Here is a 24280-nt window from a genome sequence, read left to right on the forward strand (position 1 = left end):
TCAGTGATCTGTTTTCCCTTTGCACTCTCAGCCCTTTCCCTTGTCATCTGTGATGCCAACCAGGGTCACCATGGCATCAGCTAATCCCAGATTTCTCTGCAATTGTCTGCGACTTGGCTGATTTTACCCCTCTGTGCCAGCACCTATATCATGAGTGCTGTTGCTAAGTAAGTTCAGAGAACAGGTCTGATGGCACTTTCTTGTTTCTCAGAAACTATGCATGTGAGAGAAAAAGACACCAGGGAAATTTCCAGTGTCTCTCCTCAGCGTTCCAGCCCCTCCACCTCCCACCACCTTGACTGCAAGCTGAGTCTCTGGGGGATGGACACTGGCCCATCAGTGACTGGACAGACACCGCAAGAAGAGGAGGGTGTGGGACATGCTCTGGGGCCCACGCAGACGTCCCCACAGGCGAGGACCTACCGTGCTGACGGGTCTGACAGTCCTGTTCTAATAGATGTCCTTCTAGCTTAACATCCCAAAACTCCTGTTGTTTGGGTGACAGGTGGTTAGGATCATTATTTTCTTATTCCCCAAACCCACAGGGAAGTCTAGAGGGGAGAAAAGGGATCCAAATCTTCTTTCCGGATCTAACAGAGAGTCCTGAGCAGCCACAGATGGAGACAACCTCTCTGACCCTGGACTTCATTGGCAGAATATTATGAAGATTAGATGAAAGAATGTTTCTAAAGCCCATGGCCGAGAGTCAGTAAGTGCTTAAAACATATTTGCAATTATCGTGGCGTCTTGTCCTGCCCTGTGCATCTTACCGTTCATCCTGGACCCCAGTTTTTCATCCTTGCAGACTTCTCTGCTCTCCTCCGGCACCCTATTTCTTACAACATAGGAAGAACTTAGTAGCTATTTGTTGGTTGACAACAAATGAATGTTTAAATGAACAAATAACAGAATGAGTGATTCTCTAATGAAATGGAAAAACTATGAATCTGAGAAGGCTAAAATTAGAAGCTGATGGTTAATTCCTTTAGTAACTTGGCGGGAGGGAATTCGGGCTCTCCAGGTGGTACTGAGCAGTGTATCATAACCTGTGTGTCCCAGACATACTTGCTACTGTAGCGTCTATGACTCAAACAAGGACCTGCCTCTGAATGAACTTCACGTTCCATACCCCGGCTTACAGGAGGCCCTTGGAAGCTGTTTTTCGCACAGAGGGAAGAACAGGGAAAGTGGCTTTGTGTACCTTAACCTTGATGGGTAAAGCAGCTCTGTGTGCCTTAACCTTGACGGGAAAGCGGCTCTGTGTGCCTTAACCTTGACGGGGAAAGCGGCTCTGTGTGCCTTAACCTTGACGGGAAATCGGCTCTGTGTGCCTTAACCTTGACGGGGAAAGCGGCTCTGTGTGCCTTAACCTTGACGGGGGAAAGTGGCTCTGTGTGCCTTAACCTTGACCGGGGAAGCGGCTCTGTGTGCCTTAACCTTGACGGGAAAGCGGCTCTGTGTGCCTTAACCTCGACGGGAAAGCGGCTCTGTGTACCTTAACCTTGACGGGGGAAAGGGGCTCTGTGTGCCTTAACCTTGACGGGGAAAGCGGCTCTGTGTACCTTAACCTTGACGATGGCCGGGTTGTACTGCACTGCGTCTCCCCACTCCTGCATCAGGTCGGCCGTCGGCAGCGCCTTGTAGGCCAGGGCAGTGATGTGCTCACTTGCCCCTCCCCGTACCAGGACCACCAAGTCCTCCACCATGGTGCTCCTCTTGTTCCTGTCTGGGATGGACACCAAGAGTCATCAGAGGATCCACTTTTATACTCCAGAATTTGCTACAACCCAGCCAATAATTTGGTTACTCTGTGCCTATAGGCCGTGCACCTGTCTTCTTCAGAGAAGTTTCTATTCAAATCTCTTGCCCACAATGAGATGGGATCACTTGTTCTTTTCTTGGTAATATATTTGAGTTCTCTGTGGATTCTGGTTATGAAACCTTTGTCAGAAGCATAACCTGCAAATATCTTCTTCTATTCTGAGGGCTGTCTGCTTGCTTTACTTACTGTATTCTTGGCTATTCAGAAACTTTTTAGCTTTATCAGATCCCAGTAATGTATTTTTGGTGTTGTTTCAATTGCCCAGGGGGTCCTCCTCAAAAGGTATTCTCCTAGGCCAATTTCTTCGAGAGTTTCCCCTGTACTCTTAAGTGTAGAATATAAATGTCTTAACACAATAATTAAAAAGTGTGGTGAAGGCTATGTTAACCAGTTTGCTATATTTCAAATTGTGTATAAAACCAGCACACTGTACCCCATACATGCATGAATGTACACAGCTATGATTTAATTTTTAAAAACTTAAAAAAAATAAAAAAATTATAATTTGGTTACTCTGGTTATTTCCTGAGCTTGCCTGGGAGACATGGGTGAGAAAGACACTTCCCTGCTTACTGGGCGGTCACAGTGCCCAGGACAAAAGGGACACTCACGCCCGACTCCATATAACACCAACTGGGGCAGGATAAAGGAGGGGGTATTGACCTTGAGCTTCTACAAAGCACTAGTCACTGGATGAGTTTGTGGAAGACAGGGAGATGGTAGATTAGTTAGATAGACAAATAACCAGATAATAGACACATAGGTAGACAGGTAGATAGATAATAGTTTGGTAAATAGGGAGAATGGCAGATTATAATATTTTCTTTTCCTGACACCAATTTTATGTGCCAACACCACTAGCTTTCCTTCACAAATGATGGAACTCAGACCTGGAATTTGTAAGTCACTTGTCCAGCCTCATACAGCTAGTGGCTGATGCAGCTTAATTTTAAACTATTTCTGCCTGGTCTCCTCACCACCACGTCTGGGTCTCATAACTTTCCCTTCACCAAACTGGTTCCTGCTGACGGAGCGGAGCGAAGCTCGTGCGGCAGAAACTGAGCTCACCTTCTCACCCCGACCCTGTGCACCTTCTCCAGGCGTGGACCCCGCACGGACTTTGGCCTTGCTGTCTTGGAAAAGTCACTCATAGAATGTGAGATTTCCCTTTTCCTCCTCTATAAAGAGGATTCTCTGTATCCATGTAAAGAATACATGTCACTGTCACAATGATAATGATAATTGTTGATTATTCCTGCACGTCACTGTGGCTCGCGTGTGAAACTCATTTAATAGTCACTACAAAACAGGAACTATGTAATCTTCACTAAGCTAAGAGTACAGCTAAGAGGTCTGGGAGAGGGGAAGGACTTGCCAGACAGTCCGGCCCAGACCCCAAGCTAAGAGGTTGGAAAGTAAAGTTTAAGAATTCATCCTAGAAAACGTGCTCCATCCTTCATTGCTGATATTACTACGGTCACCTTGGACGTATTCTGATCAGAAGCTGTGCGCCGACCCCGGCTCCTAGTCCACCCTTCAAAGCAATTTGGGAACTCTTGGTTTGGAATGGCCATCAGAGCTGTCGTCTTACAGAGGCCTAACCATGAAGTGTGTGAACTCATCCTAGGAAATGTGCTGCCCACCTCACTGCTGAATATCACTGTGGTCACCTTCAAAGTGCTCCACGTGGCCATCTGGTCATGACAGTGATATTTAGCAATGAGGTCAGTAGCACTTTCTCTAGGAGGAGTTCACAAACTTAATTGTCAGACCCTGATTATCACTTCTTTATGTGAGATAACAGACATGGGGAAATTTTAAAGGCTGTGCTCAGGTGCTCAGGTGCTCTGTGAGCAGTGGCTACTATAAAGGGATCATTATTTCCACTTCTCAGAAAGTTGCTCAGAAAGCTCTCGGGTATACCAGTCAGCCACTCCCATTCTAACGGGTCTGTGTCTCCAGTCCCAAAAGAGCTGGTATACAACCTGTTCCACATTTGAGCCTGCAATATTTGAGCATAAAAAAAAAGAGAGAGAGAGAGCGAGAGAGTCTGGTGTACTGCTGGTAGGCGCATAAATTGGTACAAGGACTTTAGAAAGCAGTGTGGCACTGTCTGCTCAAGAAAACAAAGTTCCACCCTCTACAGCCCAGCAATTCCAGTCCTCCGTCTACTCTCAGGAATAACACTTGTAACATGCACCAGATGGTTAGGGAACATGTCGGCCACAGGCCAGTGCAGAGGCTCAGACCTGTAATCCCAGCACTCTGGGGGCCCAAGGGGAGGAGATTGAGCTTGAGCTCAGGAGTATGAGACCAGCCTGAACAAGAGCAAGAGCAAGACCCTGTCTCTAGTAAAATATAGAAAAGTTAGCCAGCTATTGTGGCAGGCGCCTCTGGTCCCAGGTACTTGGGAGGCTGAGGTAAGAAGATTGGTCAAGCCCAAGAGTTTGAGGTTGCTGTGAGCTGTGATGCTGCAGGATTCTACCCAGGGAGATAGAATGAAACTCCGTCTCAAAAAAAAAAAAAAAAAAAGAGATGTCCACAGTAGCATTGGCCATAATTGTTTGCAAGTAGATAACTCGAATGTTCCTCTACAGTGGAATGGACCAGGAAAAAGAGGCAGGTGCCCACAATAAGATAGGGTGCAGCAAAGGGAGTGGACTAAACCATAGTTACACATAAAACAGTATTGGGAGTGGACTAAACCATAGTCACACATAAAACAGTATTGGGAGTGGACTAAACCATAGTCATGCATAAAAGCGTGATGACAAATGAAAAATGCAGGAATAAAAAGATTGCGTTCAGTTGAAAAGCAAAGCACTATTCCGCCGTATTGGCTAGTGATACATGTAGGTGGGAAAGCTACAAAGGAAAGAAGGACATATTCAGTACAGAAGTTGGGATAACAGTTATCCCCAAAAGGAGAGAGGCATTGTAGCCAGCCAGGGGTTTGGGGGTGCTGGGCCACGTTCTGCTTAGTGACCTGGATGGGGAGCCCTGGATGGTCCTCTTGAAGGAGCACCTACGTTTGACGCGTGCCTCCCTCCGTGTGAAGTGCCTTTCATCCCAGCCCCTCCAAAACAAACAAACAAAATACAACACCAGCAAGTCACCCGCAAGGGCAAAACATTGTGTGGGACTAGCAGGTGATTTTTCCGGTGGTTGTTTTATTTTGTTTTGTGTCCACTGTGGAATTTTTCCTTCACATGTAATTCCAGGCCCACGCTCAGGAAGCAGGGCAGGTGGGGGCAGAGCGGCTTGGGTGCAGAAGGACTGGCACTGCAGTGCTGCTGCTCAGCCGTGGGGACCCCGCGGCAGGACGTGTGGGTCTGCCTGCTCTGCTAGTCTTCACGTCACCCATGATCTCAGGGGAGAGCTAGTCCCCTCCACCTGCTCCCTGCCCCAGCACCCTGCCTCAGGCCAGGACAACTCCCAACCCCGAGGATAGATTTACAAGGCTTAGGTTCTTTCCCCTGCCCATAACCCGCCTCATTCTGCACTGGGACATTGTTGAGCGTGGCCATCCCCTCTTTAATTATTTGTCTACCTCACATGACCGCTATGAGGATGAGAATTCAATCCCATTTATTTTTGCTTACTTCACTCTTAGTAGGAACTTGGTATACATTTATTCAAAGAACCATTATCTGAACTGAAATATTAAGGCCTTAGAATATCGAGTCTTTAGCTTGAGGAAAGCCCGGGACCAGAGGTGCTGGGGGGGGGGGCGGAGATTATAAGCCCAGAAATCCACGAGCCCCAGGCCCACTCACCTTTGATCTCATTGAGGATAGCCCTGCACTTGCTTTCTGACACGCCCAGCCTGACGTAGACATCTTCAATGGCAGCACCAAGTTTAAAATCGTATTTGGCACAGGCGTGCACGTTGCTGAGAGAATAATCTGAAAGAGGCAAGGACAGAAGGGTGTGACCTGAAAGATGAACACTCCCCTTTCCTGGGACCAGCCCCAGAATTCTGGCCCTTTCTGGGTCACACAAGGATTCAGGTTCAAATTTGTGGGTCACAAGGCTGATGACCAGAAGTGCAGAAAGGTACTGGCACCAGGGCAGAGACTTCCAGGGTTCAGACTGGACTTCCCCTTTTCAGCCTCCTCCCAAGACTCTCTGAAGATGTTTACTGCACTCCAAAGAGGGGAAATATTCAGCATCATTGTCTAAAGAACTGACTCCTTGTCATGCTCCTAGGGCAGGATCCAATAGGAGGCTGCTGCCTTGTGCCCGCTCTCCACTGACTCACTTTCCTCCGCACTTGGATAAGGTAGAAAGAGCTGTTAATCAGTCAACCAAGGGAATGCGCATCAGATGTCTGGGGTATTTATTACCTAGCAAGGAGAGAGAGCCCATTTCCCTGCCTTGGTCTTCCTCTGGGGATTGTTCCCCACTTGCTTCCTCCCTAATTCTCCCTGAGGCGTCCTGCTCCCCTGCTCTTTCTGAAATCTCAGACACAACTTGTAAGCCCCTTCCTGTAGCCCTCTGAGGCCAGCACAGGGAGAGAAGAACAACTTTGCCAACTAGGGTTATTCAACAGTGTCGTTGGGGGCTGGTTTTTGCCAAAGTATATTGTTAAAACATGGATCCCATGAGCTAGTAGCAGGTGTGATAAGAAAAAGAGCTAGCTTGGTGCCTGTGGCTCAAGTGGCTAAGGTGCCACCATACACCTAAGGTGGCAGGTTCAAATCCAGCCTGGGCCGGCCAAAGAACAACGATGGCTGCAACCAAAAAAAATAGCCAGGCACTGTGGTGGGCACCTGTGGTCCCAGGTACTTGGGAGGTGGAGGCAGAAGACTCGCTTGAGCCCAGGAGTTGGAGGTTGCTGTGAGCTGTGATGTCACGGCACTCTATCCAGGGGGATAGCTTGGGGCTCTGTCTCCAAAAAAAAAAAAAAAAAAAATAGAGCTTCCACAGTTACTTGCATAAGACAAATATTGCATTAAAAGAAGTGGAGAGGTCTTTTACTGCAGCACATTTGTGAAATTCTAAAAGTGGGGTTTCCTATGAGTTTCCCTCACTGACAAAACCCTTTTGTGGGGAGCAATTTGAAACTACAAGAGGCACTTTAGAAACCACTGTTATGGAGGAAGTTGACCTTGGTCTTGGCAAGCCTGAGGCCACACTGACATGAATTTATATCATACACCATTTAAGTACATTGGCCTTCTCACTAAGCCCCATATCTGCCATGGCGATCTGTGTGACCCAGACAAGTTCACTCAACACGAGAGCCATGTTGTAGGAAAGAATATTGTATTGGAAACCAGGACCCACACCATAGACATGGGGCTGACTACAGTCAGCAAGCCCTGGGATAACTCAATGGAGAATGGATTATAGGGCAGTATGGGGGTTGGATATTAGTTTAGAGACTAAGTGACAGTGTGGTCTATGGCTGGCAGCAGCATCACCCCAAATCTTGCGAGAAACTCAGACGCTGGGGTTTCACCGCAAACCTATCAGATCAGAACCTGCCTCTTCCAAGATTCATACCTAAGTCCCATCAACATTAAAGTTTGAATGTGGTGCTTTCACCATGGGGTGAGTTTACAGTGGTCATAGTAAAAATAGAAAATACTGTATTTCCTATGGGCATAAAGAAAAGTTTATGTTTTTGGCATAAAGTTGATGGGCCTTGCTCTCATGGATTGGAAGGGAAGAAAGTTAATCAAAGCTGACTCCTACGTTTTTGGCCTCAGCCACTGGTTAGATGGTAGAACCATGTCTGAGGCAGGGATTCTAGGAAAGAAATATATTGGGAAAAATAAAATGAAAAGTTCTCTGGGGCGTGTTAGAGTTAGTCATGATTGTTGCAGATGAAAATGAGATGGTGAGAAGGCATTTCAGGCTGGGGCCGGTGGCTCACGCCTGTAATCCTAGCACTTTGGAAGGCTGAGGCAGGAGGATCGGTCAAGCACAGGAGGTCAAGACCAGCCTGTTTTCTTTTGTTGTTTTTTTTGTTTTTGTTTTTTTAAGACACAGTTTCACTATGTCACCCTGGACAGAGTACTGTGGCATCATAGCTCACAGCAACCTCAACCTCTTGGGCTCAAGTGATTCCCTAACCACAGCCTCCCAAGTAGCTGGGACTACAGGTGCCACAATGCCCGGCTAAAGACCAGCCTGAACAAGAGCAAAACTCTGTCTCTACCAAAAATAGAAAAAAAATAGCTGGGTGTGGTGTCTGGGGCCTATAGTCTTGGCTTCTTGGGAGGCTGAGGTAGGAGGATTGCTCAAGTTCAAAGTTTGAGATTACAGTGAGCTACGATAACACCACTGTGCCCCAGACAGGCCAACAGAGCAAGACTTTGTCTCAAAAACAAAAACAGAAGTAAAACCAAAACAAACCAAGGCATTAGGTGCAGGGAAGAGGCCAGGAAGGGTGGTTACATGAATTCAGAGTTATCTGCATTTAAAGGCTGGGGGCTGGTATTAACAAGTTAAAAAGAGCAGGAAGAGGAATCTGCCGCTGAGCCTGAGATGGTATAGCACGGAGATAGAAAGAAAATCAGAAGTACAATTTATGACTCTTCCCCCAACTACAGATATCAGCTTTTCCCCGTCCACTCACTGCTCCCGGTGCCCCGCCAGGAAAGCCCTGGCCCCCTGGGCTGTACCTGCTCTCTCCATGGCCTCTTTGTTCATAACGAGTGTGTATTCATAAATGCCCCCGAGCACGGCCTCGGTGATGTAGTGGGTCCCAAAATCTCGGAAGAGATCTCTGTACTCCCCGTAGCCGTACTCCAGGGGCAGCCGCCGGACTCTCTGCAGGAACTCGTAATGCAGCATGAGGCTTCTGGGTTTCAGCTTGTAACGTGCAACTTCAAGGTCAGAGCGTGCGTGCAGAAACGCGCTTTTCTAAATGAAATAGCAACGGGGGAAAACCAGACCTTTAAAGTTAGAAATCTGGAACGAGAAGATGAACTTTACAAATACCATCCAGTGCTCTGAGCCTGGGGTCATCACTCTCCTGATTCCTTTAGGGTACTTGAGGGAAGACAGCCCCTTTGACAAACTCTGGGTTCTCATAAATATTCTGACATCATTTTCAGCTTGGGAGAGCTCGCTCTTCATTCACCTCCTTACTGCGGCGAGCAAGGACTGTTAAGGGTAACAGGCGGCACATGGGGCCACTCAGATGGGCCACAGGCTCTGCTAACCTGCGCGGGCATGTGCTTTGGAACGGCCGGCTCCCGCACGGTGGGCAGGAGTCAGCAAGCTATAGGCTGCTCACCGTACCGGAGCCTGCTCTTGTAAGTCAAGTTTTATTGGGGCGTAGCCGTGGCTGTGTGTCTATGTGGTGTCCGCGGCTGCCGTCTCCCCACAATGGCAGAGGAGTCCTGAAAGAGACTCTGCAGTCCCGCATATCCTAAAGATTGTACGATCTCTCCCTTTGCAGAAGACGGTTGGGGACCCTTGACAAGTGGGATAAACTGAAAGTTAGCAAAGCTTGATGAAAGATACGCGACTTGGAGGTTTGATGCAACCGGAGGTGCAGGGAGGGGAGAAGGGGGAGGCGGGAAAGGTGAGTGGGGCACACTCTGGCCCAGTCCTAAATCCTGCAGGTCTCTAAAGCCACGCCAGCTCCGCTGGGCTCCGTCTCCCGGGCCCCTCACCTCGTTTCCTGGCTCTCCCCCTTCCCCTTCTGCCCTGCCCTTGTCCTTCCCACCTAACAGTCACTAGGTCCTCTTGTCATCATTACTGTTGTAAATGTTACATCTCTTCTCACTTCTTTCCTCCTCTCTCTTCTTTCTCTGCCTTCAATGACCCAATCAGAGTCAATGTCCTAAAATTCCGGTTTAGGTGGTTAACACTTAACCCCCAAACCCTGCACGCCTCACTGTTGCCTCCGGAAGAGAACCAGCTCCCTTCCTTTGATTATAAGACCAGCACCATCTGTTCCCCAGCTGCCTCTCTGGCTTCAGCGTCTAAACCTGACGTTGTCCTCTCCAAACCTGATTATTTGCCACCAACCAACCACACCGTCTATCCGTGGTATTCAACTTTTCTCTATTCTCTAAACCTGCTGTTCTCTTTCATGATGCAATTTTGCACACGCAGTCCCTTCCCCCTGCAGTGTTCTTTCCACCTTTCTGCCTGACACATCCCTACTCAGCCAGCGCCTCCTATTTGATACCAGCCCTGATTGTCCCACTCACATTCCCTGTTCTAGGATTGAGCCATGCTTGCTGGTATTTCCTTCATAGCCTGTGCCATGCCTCCTCACAGCTGCTACAAAGAATTGAGAATAGTGTCTGGTGACGTGCCTCCCTCTCCTGCTCGACTGAGGATGTGAAGGCAAGAATCACTGAGGGTCCTACTCCCTAGGGGAGGTACAGTCGGCAGGGTCCTACTCCCTAGGGGAGGCACAGTCGGCAGGGTTCTACTCCCTAGGGGAGGCACAAGTCGGCATCCTGTAACTGCCCGATGGAATCAGGGGAGAGAAGGAGAAAGAAAGGGCGTGAACAGAGGGCACTCTTATTGTCCCTCCTAACCAGGTAAGCCTCTTTGATCAGTCCACAGGTCCTTCTTGAGCACCTGTTCGGTGCCATTCTGAGTCTACAGAAGGAAGGGTAAGTTTCTGCACCCAAGAAGTTTACAGCCTGGAAGATGAAGAAAAAACAAGCAGAGGTAGTTATAGTCTAACTAATGTCTGCCATGCATTTGCTGCTGGTAACTATTTTGGCAGCAGAGATATTTCCGAGCCTATCACCATGAAACACTGAGACCTTCCAGGCTCCATCTCTCCCACATCCCCTTCCGATTAATTTTCTATCACATCATGACTATTGAAAACTCTTAGTGGCTAGAAAATAAAATGTATCTTCCTCGCCCTGGAATTCAAGGTCCCTCAAATCTACCTGTCACCTGCTTCTCCATCTTCATGTCCTGTTTTTTTCCCACTCTGATCACCTCTCTTCCATCGCATCAGGGTTATGCCTTCTTGGCAATCAGAAGCAGGTGATGTAAAGGATTAGTAGTGCAGAAACATTTCTCAGGCAGCACATGCCCGTGAAGGGTCAACGGGGGGAGATGTAGGCCGTTTAGTGGAGCAGAGCCAGAGATGAAAGGGTCAGGGTTAATTAAGGCATAATAGGAGTCAGGAAGACAATGGATGGAAGAATATTTCTGAAGGCTGTGGCGACCACAGGTGTGCTAATGAAGTGAAGGTGAGAGCCAAATCTGATTCTTCAGTTCTTAGTCGGGAAAAATAAAATGGAGGGAAAAATGTCATTAATGTGGATTGAACTGGCATGCAAGGGGCACACTGGTGTGCCATGAAAGGATCTTATGTTGCACAGAAAGAAAAATGTAAAGATAATTAAATTATTTTCAAAAGAAGTTCAACGCACAGTAAGTATATTCTTTTTTTTTTTTAAACTCTTTCTTTTTGATCAACACAATTTAAGTGTGCCACGGAAGTTCAACTATAGGTTCAAGTGCGCCATGAGATGAAGATTGAAAAACACTGATTTAGAAGGGAGAAGATGGTTTGGAGTTGTCAGCAAGGCATCCAGGTGTGTAGTTGCTCAGAAGGTGGGCAGGTGAGGCAGGTCTGGAGCTTACTAGAAAGGTGAGAAACAGCGGTGGAGGCTCTTCGCTTGCGCCTGGGACAGGAGGGAGTGGGAGAAGGGAAGATAGCCACAAATAAATAAAGAATAGGTGGGCATCTGAAACCCAGCAAGGAAGCTGACACAGAAACCAAACAGGAGCAATAGGAGAGCAATAGTTTGACCAACTCCACCAAGTGCCCTAAGGAAGAGCTCTTGAGTGACCTTCCGGAGAGGAATTTCAAGTGAATGTCTGTGACAGCAGTCACATTGCTGTGGGCTGAGAGTCTTCAGAGATGTTTTGGCAAAGCTATATCTTAAGCTCATTGAAAAACCAAAGGAAAAGCTTATTAGAATAATAAGAGAAAATAGTTCTAGAAGGCTGTCTCTGCCCAGCCTCTTTAAAAAGTTAAGTTAGTATAAGACTAAACTACTACCTTTATTTTTTGGAAAGACTTTGAAGACGACAGAAACAGGCTGTTAGAACTAACAGTAATGTGGGATAAGAATGTGTCTGTGAGCGTGAACCATCAAGAGTCCGAATTTCTCCTCCAAAACCCACATTGACATTTAGTCGCCATTATCACAGTGTTGAGAGGTGGGACCTTTAAGTGATGATTAAGTGTGGGGGTTCTACCCTTGTCAATGGGTTAATGCAATTATCTAAGGAGTGAGCTCCTGATAAAAGAGTAAAGTTCGGCCCCTTTTCCTGTCTCCCGGGCTTCCTGGTCACACGGTGCCTCCTCCTCGTTACAAGGAATCAAGAAGTCACTGGCCAGAAGCAGTCCCTGCTGTTGGACTTCACAGCCTCAGGAACCGTGAGCCAAATAAATCCTGTTGCTTTATAAAGTATCCAGACTGTGGTTTTCTGTTACAGCAACATGAAATGGACCAAGACAACATGTAATTTTAAAAGCAACAAAGATACTTACAGTATGAGAGAATCGTTTTATTCGCTTAATATAATTTTTTCCTTGGTCACTTTGTTCGTTATAGCCAAGTTCAAACACTCCCTTTATTTTAAAATCCAAACTGAAGCTCGACTGGCTTCTTGTATTCTCCATGACATTGTGTTCAAAATCCGTGTATGATTCATATTCTGCCAGGGCAAATTCATATTTGCCTTGGGTCTAAAGAAAGGAAAAAGAAAATACGTTTATTTCATATGACTCAAATCAATTCAGTACAAGCCAGTGGACGTCCACTCTACTCTCACTACATGCTGGATACTGGACTAAATGTTCTGGGTCCAGGAAATTTGGGGTCATTTCATGTTCCCACCCTCAGAGCTCTGGATGCAGGAGGAGAGACAGACCTATGCAGTAGTGTGGGCTTTAGCTGGTTTATCAGGTTGGTGCTGATTTGATTTTCCACCTGCAGAAGTACAAGAGGACACCTGGGTGTAGGCTCAGCCTCGGCCAAGGCAGGGAGGTGGGGAGGGCAGGAGGTGTTCTAGGAACTGCAAGGATTCGAGTGTGCAGAAGCAGAGAATGCAAGAGTAGGGGGAAGGGGAGGTGTTGTGAGAAGCTGCGCTGGCCCCAGAGTGTTAAGACTTCTGAACTACTTGCTCTGAAATCTGGGCTTAATCCAAAGGTGAGCCAGCAGAGGAGGAGACTGAGCCCAGGAAGACCATTCATGACAGCACAGTGGTTGGACCGGGAGGGACACAGCTGGAGTCACAGAGACCAAGCAGAGGCTCCATGAGGAGTGCAATGACAGCTGGTGAGGGTCCCGTCTACAGTAGTGGGGGGAATGAAGTGGCAGGGCAGGAAAGTGCCCTGGAGAGAACTTAGAAGAGCCATTCGCTCCAAAATCAGTGTTCATCATCCTGTGTGTGGGGGACTGCCCTGGTGGCCCTGGAGCCACCCGTCCCAGGTCACCTCCATTTCCCTTCCCGTCATCTTCTGGGCATCTGTAATTCCCCAAAGAGGACCCAACACCTAATCTGTCATGAGGGATGGCAGGTGGGGTAGTCACCAAAGCAACTGGTGACATGACATGGTCTGCAGGAAGGCTGCTGAGATCATCGCCCCACTGCCCTTCACCCGCTGGATGACCTCACGCAACTGACTTGACCCCTTTGTGCCTCAGTCCCTCCTGTGTAAAATGGGGCCATAACTGACCCTCTGGTCAGGCTTGATTATGAGGATGAGCCTCACAGGTGACGCACGGCCCAGTGCCTGGAGTGGTGATCCGAGGATGCTGGCAGTGGGGAGTGGAGACTTACGCTGCTCTGAGACTCTCCTTTGAAAGCAGAGGCTCTGAGGATGACCCTGGGCACACAGGGTCATTTGGTTCGCTGATATAATGTCTTCCTTAGCCACTTGGCTGTTATAGCCAAGTTCAAATGGAGGGCATGTTTGGCCTTATGTTGTTTTTTATTCTTTCCCGGCCAGTAAATGTAGGGGATGGGGGAAGAGGGATGGAGGAGAGGAGGGGAGGCAGCTAGCTAGCCTAATTTAGAAGTGGAAATTACCATCAAGACCCTTTCGTCCAGCCCCTCATTTTACAGACAAGGAAACCGAGGCCCAGAGTGAAAGAGGGACTTAGCCTCAGATAAAACTGGGGCCTGTGGCAGAGCCAGGCCTGGAACCCAGTGAGGTCCCATCGGGTCTCAAGTGTGTGCCCTGCGGTTTGTTCTAAACCTCACTCTGTGAGATGGGCTTCTGAGTGTGCACCTTTGTCGTTACAGAGCCTCACACCGGTGGATCACTGGGTAGCCTGGAATGCTTGGAACAATGGCAGCTTTCAGCAGGCAAGGGCCTGGCTATGATGAAAACAAGCACAGCACTGAGAGCTAAGTGTCCCTGGGACTCTCCGGAGACCAGGTGCTGTGCTAAACACACGACTGCTCACTCATCCTCCCGTGCAGGTTAGGGCCTCATAACTCCCAATTTAAAGGTAGGAAGACAGGCTCAGAGCAGTCAGGAGGGCATAGATGGTCAGGGACTGACCCTCCAAGTCTGTGCGACTCTGGGTCCTGAGCTCTCCTCTTTTGGAGGTGGCTTTTGCTGTGATGTTGCTATTATCACTGCTACCACCGCCTCCACTGTACTGCACACACCACGTCCCCTGCACGCTGAGGAGCGACAGCCTGCTGTACATACGGAGGGACTGGAGCTCAGAGAGACAAAGGGACGAGCCAACTCACAGGGCGTCCCGGCCTTAGACCCACGGCAGCCGGGTCTCCTCGAGAGCTCCCCCCACTGCCTCCTGCCTGTCACTTACTTACCTGTGGTGTGTAGCTTTCCACATTGTAAGGCTTCCTAAACTTGGTGTTCAGGATGTAATGCGGGGAGCATCCGCCAGCATAATACCTGTGATCAAGAACCGGGCCCTCCAAACTGTTGGTGAACAAATTTACCCTGTAAGCAAGGCATGGACACAGTCAGGAGGTCAGGGCTTGGCCTGTGTATCCTTGCTTAGTAGACCCTACTGAAAAATTCCTGGGCACAGCATTCAAGGGCCTCGATATCATGTCCAAACCGGCTCTTCCAGCTTCATCTCTGGCTACTCCTGACCATGACCGTGTGTCCAGACCCCAGCCGTGTGGCTCTTGCTCCGGTCTGCTCTGTTCTTTCGACAGTGAATGCTGTTTTCTGGCCCCATAATGCCCTTCTGGTATTTGCTGTTTTATCTTCTGCCTGTCTGTCAAAATTGAGCTCTACTATCACGTACAGTGAGACAGCTCCACTGACACCTGTCAGCCTGGACCCCACCCTCGCTGGGTTGAAGGCCGTGTGAATTTATTATTCCGTGCTACCACAGTTTCCTTCTCAGAGTGGGATAGTTGAGCAGTTAACAACGTAGACTTTGCAGCCAGACAAGGGAGATCAAATTCCTGGTCTGCCACTTACTGGCGAGCCTGTTAACCTCTCTGTCCCTCAGTCTCATCCTACACAAAGTGAGGATAAAGGAAATACTGCCTTGTGGGGACGTGGTGAGGATGACACACGTCAGTGTTTATTAAGTACTTAAAACACTGCCTGGTCCTCCATAAAGGTTAGCTTTGTGTGTCTGTCACCACCACCATATGTGAGCTCTTTGAGGGTGATGGGCTTCTTAATTTCTGTAAGACCCTTATCAGGGTACATGGTCAGAATGATCTCTATCTACCGAGGTGCACCTGGTGACAGACACAGGCGTGAGGGGGAGGCTCTGTGCAGTGTCTCATTTACCAGCATCCCTGGGGGCAGGTGTTACGACCTCCACTTCTGAGAGGAAGAAGTCTGGCCTTCATGTAGTTAGCGTTCCTCACAGCCCCCTGCAGTGAGCCTTCTGGGACCACCTCTGTCTACTGAGAGCTTTTGCTTTATTAAAAGGAGCTCTATCAGCTGGGCACGGAGGCTCACACCTGTAATCTTAGCACTCTGGGAGATCCAGGAGGATGGATTGCTTGAACTCAGGAATTTGAGACAAGAGCAAGCCTGAGTCTGAGCAAGCCCCCATCTCTACTAAAAACAAAATAAAACAGAAAACTAGCTGGGCGTTGTGGTGGGTGCCTGTAGTCATAGCTACTTGGGAGGCTGAGGGAAGAGGATGACTTGAGCCTAGAATTTCAGGTTTCTGTGAGCTACGATGCCACGGCACTCTAACCAGGGCAATAGAGTTAGATTGTGTCTCAAAAAAAAGAAAGAAAGGAATTCCATCCTCTCCTAACAGTTTCCACTCATGGGCCTTGGTTCTCTTCCTCACCAAAATGGCTCAATATCTCTTGCTATGACAGATTTCTGTGCAACATACTCATGTATACTGACTTGTTTAACAAATACTGTACAACGCAGTTGTTTATTTAACAACACAATGTAGCACTTAGTAGAGGCACCATCCTCATCAATTTACACACCTTGGCTCCCTTCATCCTTATGGGCATGAATCCTTCTGAGGTAGGTATTATTATTTTCCCCATTTTACGGATGAGGATGGTGAGGGTAATGGACTGGCCCCCGGTCTCCCAGCCTGGAGCGACTAGTGGGCTGAGAGTCAGAGTCTTGCTGATTTAGTTCAAGGACAGAGACTGTTACAGTTGCATTAGCTTACTCAATCCTCTTGACTTTGAAAGAAGGGCATTATTAGCCACCTTCTCTTGATGACAAAATTCAGGTCCCACAGAGATGAGTACCTCCCCGGAGGTCCCATGATCACTAAGCTGTTTCTATGGCAGAAATGCTACAAAATGTGGCAGGAAAATGGGGCAAAGGCCAGGCGAGGTGCCCCTTCCCTGACCTTGCTTCCCTGAGTTTGCTAGAGGACTGGACCAATGCAGAGATCCCCAGAAGCCTGGGATACTGACTGATGGCCCAGAGGCCCGCGCCCTCACTAAGTACTGAGAAGACTCTCTCCGCCAGGCCCAATGCTAGGACCTACAGATAGGGAAATAGATAACAGCTACCTTTCAAGCTGTCGATAACATTCAGGGGGTAATACTTAGGATGCACCCAGCAAAGTCACAGTGCAGGTTTCACTATAAACTGAAGGTTCATCCCCAGCCCCCACTGGCAGCCTGTGTGATGTCCACACACGCTCTGGCCCGCTGCTCCTGAACCAGCCCTTCTGGTGCAGGGTCTGTCTATGGGACGTGCTCCCAGGGCATCTCAGAACCATCCTCATTGAGCAACCAGAAGGGTCCACTTGCACTAAGTCTTTTTTCAGAAAGGAAAGAGAAGAACTCTGTGTACCTTGGCGCTCTCTCTCTCTTCTCCAGAATTCCATTTAATTCTGTACCTCCTAATCAACACAACAGAAAGAGAGTAACTTACCCGCTGGCCAGACGGTCAATTGCCCAGTATTGGTCCATTTCGTGCTGACACTTTTTATAAATCCGTCTACAGTTTGCCTCATCGGACTGGTCTCCACAGTCATTATCCCCATTGCAAAGAAGTCTGCGGTTCACACACCTCCCTGGGAGGGAGAGAGAGTGTCACCTCCATCCACACAGCCGTCAGGACAGGTGCTAACATAGTTTCGGCACCTACTAGATGCCAGATGTTTTGCTGGCCTTTAAGGCTGTTTTAATTAGACACCATGTGTCAGTACAGACTGGTTATGGCACTGACAGGATGTTTCCCCACGGTCCTCCCCCCACTGCCAAAAGAGGCCAGTGCTGTGTTCCGGAAAGCACTTAGATGGAGGCTAGTTAGAGCAATTCAGTGAGGGTGGGAATAGGCAGAGGGCCTGAGAGGCAGGGGCACGTGCCTGACAGGAGGGCGGTCCAGGCTCTCTTTGAGACAGGACAAAGGAGGAGGGTTTGGTAGGTCCTGCAAATAGTCACCAGCTGTGCCAACTTCCATGCGTCACCTCCCTACCTTAATGTATTCATCTGTAAATCATGCTCTTCCCACTGGGTAGCTGGGAATTTAAATAAATAAAACAATACCGACTCACAGTAGGCTCACATCAGTGTGGTCCTTACTGTTGCCAGTATGTTTGAGGCTGAGCGCACAATGCTGGTCATGTGTACAGCAGGATTAGAACCTTTAACTGTCTCCTCTCAAATTCTTTCCACCATCTTCAACAGCCAGGTTTGTTAGGCCTAGACTAAGGTAGAAACCTACCAGCTAACTCCTGGCAAATGTCTGGGCTGCAATCCCTCAACAAAATGGAGTAAGTCTGGTTCACTCCCAAGATAGACGGGAAAGCACTCACTCACTTCTTGCTTGACTAACTTCCCTGAGACCAGACCGGGAAGCACCAACTGTCCCGGGACTGACCTTTGAGAAATACCAGGTGGGGAAAGTACTGTATGGCTAACTAACCGCAAAGTTCTGCTTCTGTACTTTGCTTGCTAAGCAATCCGGCTGCAGCGCCTGGACAGCCTGTGTGCCAACCAGGATGCAGACCAAGCCTTAAAAACCCGACCCCTTAAGCACTTGGGGCTGCTCTCCGAACCCCTGTGTTGGGTGTGAGGCATCACCGGCCGGCTTTTAAATAAAGGATTTGTCTGTTAATTTGGGTAGCGTGATGGCGTGGTCTTGGGGACTTCCTGAGCGCCACATGTGGATGGTGAAACGTTATTTGTGTCACTTCTGCTTCCAATTAACTTCTTTCCCCTCTGGCTTGGCTTCCTTTTTTATTTGTATATTGCTGGGAGATACAGCCCATTAGACCGGTGACTCTGTTTCCTTAGACGTATCTGGTCACGTCTAACTCATGCTCTTGTTGTGTTAAAAGTAGCAAAATAACAGTCTGGTCTTCAAATATGTCTTACAAGGTATTTAAAGCACAGCCTGCCTGAATAACCATTATGGCTCAGGTCAGAACCGTGAAACACTGGCCATAACGAGTCCATGGATGTGCTGTAAAAGTCTCCCAGATTTATTGGAGGGAATTTTGCATTTGCAATAAGCCCTAGAAATAGCTCTAAGGATCCCTAAGATCTTTCTTGAAAGATCCCAGGGCCCAGTCCATATGGGGGCAACAAATGCATACCGTTACAACTCCCGTCTAGATAACTTGGGTCCAAATACCCTTATTTTTGCCAGAGACTTGGAGAAATAGGCATAGTTTGCTTAGATTTCCTAAATGAATAAGTTGAAAAAGTGTTTATTTAATTTTGCAGCTACTGAAAACTGATGTATGTATCCCCTCCCTCCTTCTCCATCTTTCCCTCTGCTTTTCTCTCCTTCCTTCGTATAATCAATACTCTTCATTGATTCCGTTATGCCCTAGTGGATGTGGTGATGCAGCAATGCAATGACAGGGGCTGTCTCTCCAAGGAGCTCTCAGAGATAAATGATGCTGCCCATTCTCTTTAACCGTCTAAGGTTTTGCCCCACTGTACTCCGTTCCAGGTCCCGGAGAGCGCCAGCAGGGCTGACAGTCTACCGAGAGCCTCCACAGCCACCATGTCACTTGACTCTTACAACAGACTTGTCAGGTATTGACATCACCCCTGATTCTCTATTGAGGGGACAAAAATGAAGACAGGTTAGGTGACTTCTAGTCACAAAGTCAAAATAAGACCTGATTCTGATTCTAGCACCCACACTTTGGGTGTCCTTCAGCCCATGAATGTGATTTGAATTCCGAATTTTCCAGCTGAAGCTCATCCACTTACCTGCTATCTGATCTTGGGCAAGTAACCTTTCCAAATCTCAATTTGGGAGAAAAGATAATAGCTGCTGTTTCCCAGATCCTTGGGAAACCAAACCAGCCATGGGCTGAGACTCTACAGAGGCTGTGGAAGCAGGCTCAGGACAATTATGTTCCCATTTTTCAACTGGGAACAATAATACCTGACTTGATGGGGTCATTGTCATGAAATAGTATGTGTAAAAGGATGTCAGTGATCTGGACACAAGGACACCTCCAGGCCTGTCCAGTGACCCTGACCTTGAGCACCAGGCATGGCCCACACGCCACCATCATGTGTCACCGGCTCATTTGCAAGTTTCCCCTCTCACTCCTACATTGCTTTATACCTGTCTGTGCACACACAAAGCCTTCACATCGCACTTGACTTCTGCAGGGTCTGTTAGTAACGCAGTCTTCCACTTCCTTGTCAGAGGAGCTGCATGGGTCTCCCTGGAACTGCGAGGGCCGGAGCAAGTAGGCGTGTCTGTACTGTAGCAGAGAGAAGAGCGGTGAACAGGGGCAGGGGGACCTACGGGATGCTCTGTGCAAACCGGCCTGGAGTGAGGCTCCCCGCTCCCCGAGAGCACTGGCAGGTTTGATAGATGCTCCCTGGCCCCTTGCACTTCCCCAGTTATCTACAGTTAAGGATCCTGACTGTCCCCAGCTGCACAGTGAGCTCTCTGAGGGCGGGGACCTTGCCTCGATCTCTGCATCTGCAGTGATCAGTCAAGATTTGCTGAATGTAAAAAAGCCATGAGCCTTGGACTCAAAATTAGTAAATGGACTCCCTGTTAAGTGGCTAGTTCAATAACAAAAACACAAACATTCTCCCAGCTTCATTGCTCCAGTGAGATAATTTGAGCCTTCTCATTGATTCCTTAAGGCGTGGGCATATTATACATGGAAAGCAAAGTGAGCTTTGGGGCCACAACTGACTCGACACTCTCTAGTCCCGTGATGCTGGGCAAGTCACTTAACCTTTGTGAATCTTAATTTACAAGATTCAAATGGGCATAATGAATTCTCTAAATGTGTAGCGCTGACGTTTAAATTATATAATCTCATGATGTTGTCTGGTACGTGGTAGGCGCTCCACGCTTTGTGCTTATTTCTCTTTTTTATTATTAAAGATGATTAGAAGTCATTGCCATAGCTCTACCTTCTCGTTCGTTTATTCCAAATTTATTGACTTAACCACTCCATGTTGAAAAAAGTAGGTGTTACTTTGTCTGCCTGTTCAGTTTGCCTTATGATCATGTTATGCAGCTGCCCTCGAGGAGGTCACACGTAGTGGTGGCCCCAGGCAGTGACAACGCAGTGTAACAGGTGCCAAGACAGTGCAAATGCAGAATTCCCCTGTGCTCATGGGAGAACCCCCCCAGGCGAACTTAGGAGACAGTCGGAGACTTCTGGAAGAAGTGACAACTCGGCTGACACTTGAAGGCTCAGTGGAAATGACAGGCAGACACACACACACCCAGCAAAGAACAACCTAGGCGAGGGAAACTACTGAAGCAGCAACGAGAGAACCAGAGGGGATGAGCCATGGTCCAGAAAACAAAAGGAAATTCATCCTGGCTGGAGAGAAGAGGGCAAGAGGGAGAGGGGTCAGAGTGGGAGGGGGACGTAGATGGGAGCAGATGACACACAGCCCCATAGGAAGGTGGATTTGGTGTCTTATCCTGGGGACAAGGAGAAACTGCTTCAGAGGAAGGAACGGATCCGACTGGGGAGTAGGGGGGTTCCAAAGGTTAATTGCAGTGAAGATTTAGTGCAGAAAAGAAGGGTGGACTTGAATAGCAGCCCCTTTGCATAAGGAAATATTAACAAGGAAAATTATTACTCATATGGCATCTGTACCAGTGGCTTTGGAAATCCAAACAAGAAATACAGATAACCCTTTGTCCATTGCTCCTTTGTGCTTCCAGAGGGTCGTTTTTCTTTTCTTTTTTGCAGTTTTTTTTTTTTTAATGGCCGGGACTGAGTTTGAACCTGCCACCTCTGGTATCTGGGGCTGGTGCCCTACTCCTTTGAGCCACAGGCGCTGCCCCAGAGGTCATTCTTTATGAAAGGCAGAGCCTGTGAGGGCAGGACAAGGCCTGCAAGGAAGACCAGGAGAAGACCAGCCTGGGCTCCAAAGGCAAAGGAGCGTGGCAAAGATGGGGACAATACGTCTCCCAGTCTGAGCTGAGAAGTTTGGTTGCAGCCCGCGGTGGCCCTGCAGCGCTCTCAGAGTGGGGAGCTCTGGCCGGCTGGCTGGCTCACGCTGAGTCGATTTGGTTTCTGGCGCAGATGAAGCAATTATCCAAATAATTGGATCAATGCTGATAACTTCAGCAATAAAACCTACTTTGGGAACTGAATGATCCTGCTTGGATCTCTCCATTGATCCAATTAGCTGCATAATTGTCCGGCTCCTGCTTCCACAGCCTCTTTAGAGCCTCAGCCCACGGCTGGTTTGGTTTCCCAAGGATCTGGGAAACAGCAGCTATTATATTTTCTCTGACACATCTGCTATACTCAGGGCTAGGACCCTGGGTCAGCCCACCTATGACAAAGGACAAACACAGCAGAGACTGTGTGCATTCGTTAGTAGGACACGAGACAAAGGGCCAGTGGCCTGAGTTCAAGGCCTACACCTGCTGCTCCATGAACCCAAGAAGTCACTTACCTACTGGCTCTGATTCTCTGTTTACCTGTCAGTCTAACAGAAAGTATAACAGAAATCCTTCCTAACAGACACCTCGAGAGTAGAATGAGGTCAAGCACCAAATATTTTCGACATACCCACTATGTGCCAGAAACTCGCCTACACGTTTGAGACACAGAATAGAATAAACCTTTACCAGTTTACTATTAAGTGAAGCTGCACAGTGTGATGAATGCTGGGAGAGAGGAATAACAGGGAACATTTGAAGCTCCTAAATGTATACTTATAAATGGATGTGGGGCTGAGGAGGAGTCAGGGAAGGCTCCTGAGCAGACTTCCAAATCATGAGTGGGTGATAGGCAGTGAAGGAGGTGGGAAAGGCCTGAGAAAGAGCCAGAATAAAGGCCCAGAGAGAGAAGTGGCCAGAGAAGGGAAAGGTTCCGAGCGCTGGGCTGGGGATCTCCTATGGAGATGTAGGCTGCGTTAGGTCTTGGGGACCTTCGAGTGCCATGACTTTGGATTTGATCCTAAGGGCCAAGGTTTCAAGCTAGGGAAAGACATCCTGGACCAACAAGAGGATATGTGTATTTCCCCTGGTTGCACCATGAAAGACAGATGGAAAGAACAGGTTCAAGGCTGGGAGTCCAATTAGGAAGACTCTAGATGTGCTTGGAAAGCACCAGGGAACAAAGGAAAGATCTGATTGCTACTTGGAGGCACAGAGAGGAAGGTTGAATTAATTACATCAGCCAACATCTATCAAGGGCCTCTGACGGGCCAACCTGTGTTGGCAGCACCTCAGCTGATGTTTCAGAGGATCAGGGCTCCTAGAAGCTCAGAGCCCTCCAGGCTTGGGTACTTACCCTCTTCTTTTGGCAGGGATCACATGTGGTCCAGGAGGACCAGCTGGAAAGTTCACAATCAATAGGCATCGGGGCGACGTCCACACTCCGAATGTGCCTGCTCTTAGCAAAGCTCTTGTTGACTGCATTTGACTCAAAGGAATGCAGCCTTTCACTCCTAAAAAGCCATCATAGAAGAGAGAGTCAGCATCAGAAGGAAATTAATTATACATTCAACCACCTATCCATTCATTCAATAACTGTGCATCTGCTCACTTGTGCAGGCCAAGGTCAATTCATTTAACAACTATTTATTGAGCACTCAGTAAGTGCCAGACATTATGGCTAGCTGTGGTCAAAAGAGTATTGACCTTGGATCAGAAGACAGTCAGTTAACAGCTGGGAGCTGGACTGGTTTTTTTAACCTGCATGAGCTTCACTTCTCTCATCCATATAATGGGGATAATTATACCTACTTCATAAGGCTACTTCCAGGATTAAAAATGATAGTGTAAACTCTAATGCACTGTAGATATTCAGGGAATATGACCAGAGCTAGATGCATGATCTGAAGCAATTTGCTCCCCGTCTCTGGGCCTCTGTTTCAGCCTCTGGAAAATGAAAGGTTTGAACTAGATTATCTTTAAGTTATCATCTCATGTAAAGCATCTCTGAAAGCATACTCTACATTGTGCTCCGGGGGTACAGACAAATATCAGACAGTCTGTGCCTTCAGAAAGTCACAGTTCATCTCAGAGTAAGAGGAGAGAGAATGTCTCACATCTTAGCCTGATGGGATTTTACCCAGTAGGCATAGCCCCCAGCTAGAGCTGGGGCTCAGGTGTGTGTGGGTGGGTGGGGGTCAGGACGGTCTGGCAGCAGGGGAATGGGGAGGAGGCTGGCACAGCAGAGCCGGTGACAGGGGTCAACTTGAACCACAGTGGTGGCCGGGGAGAGGGGATGGGGGAGGCAGACATATGTTTCTCAGGTGGAAAGGATCGAAAGGGATGGTAATTAGATGGCAAAGCAGGGTGTTAGAGAGAGGAAGGAGGTACGTGGATGCAAGTCTCCAGTTTGCGTGCATGAATGGTGGGAAACCCAGCAGGAAAGGAGGAGTCTCAGACGTTAAGTTTCCCACGGGGCATGCTGAGTTCCAGGCACTCAGGGGCACCTTCCCAGACCCCTTCAGTAAATGGTTCCTACCTGCATTTGGAACTCAGGAAGAAAGATTTATGCTAGAGATGCGGATCCGATTGTGAAAAGCTATGGAAGAGAATGAGATGGTTCTTAAGAAGAGAAGTGAGTCAAAGATAAGGCCTTGGGGGTA

The 24280-nt window shown here is 48.3% G+C and overlaps 1 protein-coding gene across 2 annotated transcripts in view; it reads right to left on the reverse strand.

Annotated features, from left to right (window-relative positions):
* The window catches only part of C8B (complement C8 beta chain), a 39931-nt gene that overhangs the window by 10200 nt on the left and 5451 nt on the right, over positions 1 to 24280 (reverse strand). For both annotated transcript variants that reach the window (XM_003793122.3, XM_023515081.1), the window contains exons 2-9: positions 22975 to 23131; positions 19809 to 19950; positions 17148 to 17289; positions 14621 to 14753; positions 12321 to 12518; positions 8455 to 8695; positions 5599 to 5727; positions 1563 to 1726 (exon numbers count right to left, since the gene is read on the reverse strand). In XM_003793122.3, coding sequence (XP_003793170.1) covers positions 1563 to 1726; positions 5599 to 5727; positions 8455 to 8695; positions 12321 to 12518; positions 14621 to 14753; positions 17148 to 17289; positions 19809 to 19950; positions 22975 to 23131 — 1306 coding nt within the window. The remainder of the gene's footprint in view (positions 1 to 1562; positions 1727 to 5598; positions 5728 to 8454; positions 8696 to 12320; positions 12519 to 14620; positions 14754 to 17147; positions 17290 to 19808; positions 19951 to 22974; positions 23132 to 24280) is intronic.

Source organism: Otolemur garnettii, unplaced genomic scaffold (genome assembly GCF_000181295.1).
Source record: "Otolemur garnettii isolate 467f Iridium unplaced genomic scaffold, OtoGar3 scaffold00066, whole genome shotgun sequence".
In the NCBI taxonomy this organism is placed as follows: Eukaryota; Metazoa; Chordata; class Mammalia; order Primates; family Galagidae; genus Otolemur; species Otolemur garnettii.